Here is a 4808-nt window from a genome sequence, read left to right as displayed (position 1 = left end):
CTTGGCCTCTGCTTTCCCACCACACTCTGTGCATTGGGCCCATCAGGAGAGGATGCCAAATGCCTCAGAATAGGACCATCCATATGAACAATGTGTAAGCATGTTTGCTGTATGTCCCAGGTTATGTCTCCCTTTGTCTAGATGTCACCAAAACATAGGCAGTGCCATGCCCAGAACAGGGACAGTCCGAGTTTTTCTTTGCAGCTTGAAATTGCAGGTACAAGCCAGACTGGAAGGGGAGGGCAGGGTCTGGGACAATTGCTGTGGTTCTGAGGCCTCTGGATGTCCCTGTGTGTCACAGGTCCTGCTTGGAGAGGATTTCAGGAACTGAGGTAGGGGGCTATGGTCTGTCTCTCCCTTTGGGGCATGAAGCAGCCAATGCATGCCAGACTTGAAAACAAGAACCAGGCCCAAGATGAGCACAGTCCAATTGGAAGCTAGTGTCTAGTGATAAGTGTGTAAGGGCCTGGAGAAGAGAGAAAGATTTACATGGGAGTCTCAGTGAGGACATGATGGGTCCCCAGCTTGGCAGGAGACCCGTGGCCATGTTTTAGTAAAACCCTCTCTGTGAATCTGGTGGTGTTTCAGAGGGGCAAGACTAGAATCATAGACCAGCATTCCCATGTTCACTGAAAGCTAAGATAGAGCACCGTGCAGAGAGTGAAGGGTTCTGTGGTCCATGGGATAAAGACCAGACTGGCCTCGAACTCAGAAATCACCTGTCTCTGCCTCCCAAGTGCTGGGATTAAAGGCAAGCACCACCATCGCACGGCTTTTTTTTTTTTTTAAGACTTATTTATTATTGTATGTAAGTACACTGTTGCTGTCTTCAGATACACCAGAAGAGGGCGTGAGATCTCATTATGGATGGTTGTGAGCCACCATCTGGTTGCTGGGACTTGAACTCAGGACCTTTGGAAGAGCAGTCGGTGCTCTTAACCGCTGAGCCATCTCATCAGCCCGGGATAAACATCTTCTAACACCTGTGGGCATTTGGCCTCCTGGTCGTCAGGGCTGCTACAGAGAGAACTGAAGGAATGGGGGCCATGGAGACCCACTCCTACCCCTTCACAGAGATTGAAAGTAGGGTGTGGGGACAGGAACAGGGACTGGGAGCTGGTGGTCCTCAGTAGTTTCCTGCCTTCTTAGTGAGCAGGGGACACTCCCAAGTAGACAGAGCACATGTGCAGTCTTTGTGGCTAATGTGTTTGTGTATTCACAAGATACTGGTTCAGGACACTGACCTATGGAAACATTAGGTCTCTGTGTGAATTGTGGTTACTCTGTATGTGTGTGTGTGTGTGTGTGTGTGTGTGTGTGTAATACCAGAAATTGGGACCCTAAGATACTTGGAGTTCTGTGAATTCCAGACTAGACGTATAATAACATCCAGTTAATAGGAAGAAAAAAAAAAGCATGAAATATGGAAGGAAGGAAATTAAGGAAGGGAGAGAGAATAAATTAGTTTTGATTTTGAATAAGTGCACTGTGATTAAATTCTGTTCTTCAAATCTCATCCTCACACAGACAACTAAGTTTTAAAGTCATCATTGGTTCCAGGTTGCGTGCAATTTTATTTTCCTGCACTCAGTAGACTTCAGTGTCTCCAGTGCTCTTAAGTCCAACTCTCTAGGCCCACGATGTTGATTTTCTAAGGAACAAATCCTTCATCCTCTTCTGGGTCTTTTTCTGTATATTTACAGGAGCACAACACAGTAAACTGATAGTCATGCTGAGTGATGGCAGCTGAGCTTAGCACTATCTATTATCTCAGCTGCCTGAGCCCTCATGGTGACATTTTGCCTTAGGTATAAGTTAACATATATTACAGAAGACAACTATTAAGCCTGATAGAAGGATGGGGACAGCTAGGCACTGTGGCCACCATGTAACACGATCACTGAGGGGACCAACCTAGAGGAATCATGAGTTCAGGTCCAGCCTTAGCCTCAAAGGAAGACCACAACAACCATGAAGTGAAAAACTCTAAACAAGAGATAAGAAGGCAGAGGGAGGGCTTGGAGGGCATCAAACTGCTTTGATGAGGCCTTGGGTGGTGGCCCCATGAGTGTTCATCAGGAATTGTGCCACCCAAAGGTTGACTGTCATCCTTGCCGTGGCCCTGAAAGACAGCTCACTGTAATATCCAATGCTAACCTGTCCTGTCCCCAGCTTGGTGGTACAGCCTGTACTTTACCCTTGGGAATACCCTGGGTCACACCCCACCCTCACCCAACTCCCCAGAACCACAAGAGAAAATGTAGGATGTGAGTAGGAGAGAGGGGGCTTCTGGGAAGTCTGAGCTTTCTGTTAGAATTGTCTGTAGTCCTAGAACTGTGGGTCCAGAGGTAAAGGAAAAATAAAACCTGTTAAGGTTCTGTTCTTAAAAAGAAAAAAACCATGCAGTTTGCAGGAGCTGGAAGCCAAGCTCAGGACCCACCAGTCACCTTTTGAAGTTTCCTGACTCACTTTCCCCTCTTCTCCTACTTGTACACATTGCTCCTATACACGCGGTGTAACAGCTTTTCTCAGAAGAAACCCTGAGAACACCAGCTCAGTTTCCTGATGCTTTCATCCCTGGATTGGATCCTAAGAAAGCTCAGATTGGGAGGTACCTGGTCAGAAGCTCTGAGGCCATTGGCTGCCCAGGCCTGGCTGATTTGCATAGCCCAGCCCTTCCAGGGAAATGGAAACTGAAAATCTAGTTCCTAGTTGAGCCAGGATGAAAGACACAGGACCTATGATGGAGCAGGGACTCAGGACCATTCCAGCCTGGAAGCTCGACAAGTTCATTGAGGATTACCTCTTTCCGGACACCCCCTTTGGTGCTCATGTCAAATCAGCCATCAGTGTCCTGAGTGACTTCCTGAAGGAGAGATGCTTCCAAGGTGCTGCATACCCAGTGAGGGTCTCCAAGGTGGTGAAGGTGAGCCCTCCTCAGCCTGAGCTGACCGAGATGGGGTGGGAGAGGACTCTCAGAAGGCAGGCTCCAGCCCTGATCCCTCCTCTTCAACTCTGATCACAGCTGGGCGGTGGGTTCTGCCCTCCAAGCCCCACCTCTGTATTGGAAAAGGAGCCTCAGCTACAGTATATGTTCCCCACTCCCAGGCCACAACCATTTCAGAGTCAGGGAAACTGAGGCCCAGTTCAGGTAAGCAGTTTGCTGGAGAGTAGCAGGTGGGAGGATCCAACCTTTGCACTGCTGTGTGACACAGGGTAACTTATCCACCTTCTCCATGCCCAGTGTTCTCAGTCCACACCCTGGGATGGCAAGGACACATAGACTAAGTCAGATGTGGCACAGGACAGACCAGGACTCCTGCTGTGTGACTGGATTGATGGATCCTCTCTAGGCTCAGTTCCGGGTCTGTCAAATCGCATTTCATGACAATGGTACCTAACTCTCAGGCTCTGAAAGGAATCAGAAACAAAGTTGTCTTCTTTTCTTCCCTTTTGTTTTTAGTTGATTTCATTCTTGTATTTTTAGTTGTGAGTGGGGGCTCTGTATGCATTAGTACAGGTTCGGTCAGGATTGAAGAGTGGGTGTCAGATCCCTTAGAGCTGCAGTTACACAGGTAGCTCTGAGCTGGCCTACTTGGGTGCTGGGAACTACACTGAGGTCATCCACACGAACAGCAGGGACTTTTACTGTCCCACCTCTCCATCCACAGATGTTATAATTTGCCATGCCCTCTTTCAGCAGTGGCTGGTGCTCATGTGTGTTAGTGATGATTCTCAGCATTTTATTTAGGGAGGCTCTTCTCAGTACAAATTCTTCTTTTGAAAATAGTTGTTTTCTAGATGTTGATCGCTTTTATTACTTTTCAGTTGCTCTTTGATTCTATATGCTATTCCATATTACACTATGCTATAGTGTTCCCCCATTAGTCTTACTTGTTCCTTTCCATTCCTCCCCTCCCCCACTCCCATAGACACTCCCTCTTCTCTCTCTTTCTTTCTCTCTCTGTCTCTCTCTCTCTCTCACACACACACACACACTGACACACATACATATAGACAGATGAACATGGATGTTTGTCCTTCTGTGTCTGGCTTATCCTCTTTACCAGGAGGAGATCCAGAACTCTCTAGTTTCCTACATAGATCCTGATGTCACTCTTTAGGGTTAACTAATATTCCACTATACATGTGACAGCTTTCTCTATCCACCATTACATCCATCCATCCATCCATCCATCCATCCATCCATCCATCACCCTTGGGGATAGACTCCAGTTCTGTATCTGGACTGCCCAGCATGACTCTCCCTGTCTCTTGTCATTCTCACTTTTGTTTTTCAGGGCCACTCCTCAGGCAAAGGCACTTCGCTTAAGGGCAGGTCAGAAACTGACCTGGTGGTGTTCCTTGACAATCTCACCAGGTTTCAGGTTCTGTTAAACCAACGGGGAGAGTTCATCAAGGAAATTAAGAAACGGCTGTACGAGCTTCAGTGTGAGAGACATTTTGGAGTGAAGTTTGAGGTCCAGAGCTCATGGTGGCCCAATGCCCGGACTCTGAGCTTCAAGCTGAGCGCCCCCCACCTTCATCAGGAGGTGGAGTTTGATGTGCTTCCAGCCTTTGATGTCCTGGGTAAGGCAGCCTGCCACAGAACCTGAGCTCCCTCTTCTGCCTGCCTTCATCCTTCCTTCTAGTTCCACCTCTGTGTGTGTGTGTGTGTGTGTGTGTGTGTGTGTCCATGTGTGTGTGTGCGTGTGTGTGTGCCCATGTGTGTGTGTGTGCGTGTGTGTGTGCCCATGTGTGTATGTGTGTGCCCATGTGTGTGTGCCCGTGTGTGTGCCCATGTATGT

At 48.1% G+C, this 4808-nt stretch overlaps 1 protein-coding gene across 1 annotated transcript in view; it reads left to right on the top strand.

Moving 5' to 3' along the window:
• Positions 1-2743: 2743 nt before the first annotated feature.
• Positions 2744-4808, top strand: part of LOC116068328 (2'-5'-oligoadenylate synthase 1A-like) — an 82156-nt gene continuing 80091 nt past the window's right edge. The window contains exons 1-2 of the mRNA XM_031337694.1: positions 2744-2917; positions 4302-4590. Coding sequence (XP_031193554.1) covers positions 2744-2917; positions 4302-4590 — 463 coding nt within the window. The remainder of the gene's footprint in view (positions 2918-4301; positions 4591-4808) is intronic.

The sequence above is a fragment of the Mastomys coucha genome, unplaced genomic scaffold (assembly GCF_008632895.1).
Source record: "Mastomys coucha isolate ucsf_1 unplaced genomic scaffold, UCSF_Mcou_1 pScaffold22, whole genome shotgun sequence".
NCBI classification, from domain to species: Eukaryota; Metazoa; Chordata; class Mammalia; order Rodentia; family Muridae; genus Mastomys; species Mastomys coucha.
Note: the sequence above shows the minus strand (reverse complement) of the source record. Positions and strands in the feature narration are given on the sequence as shown.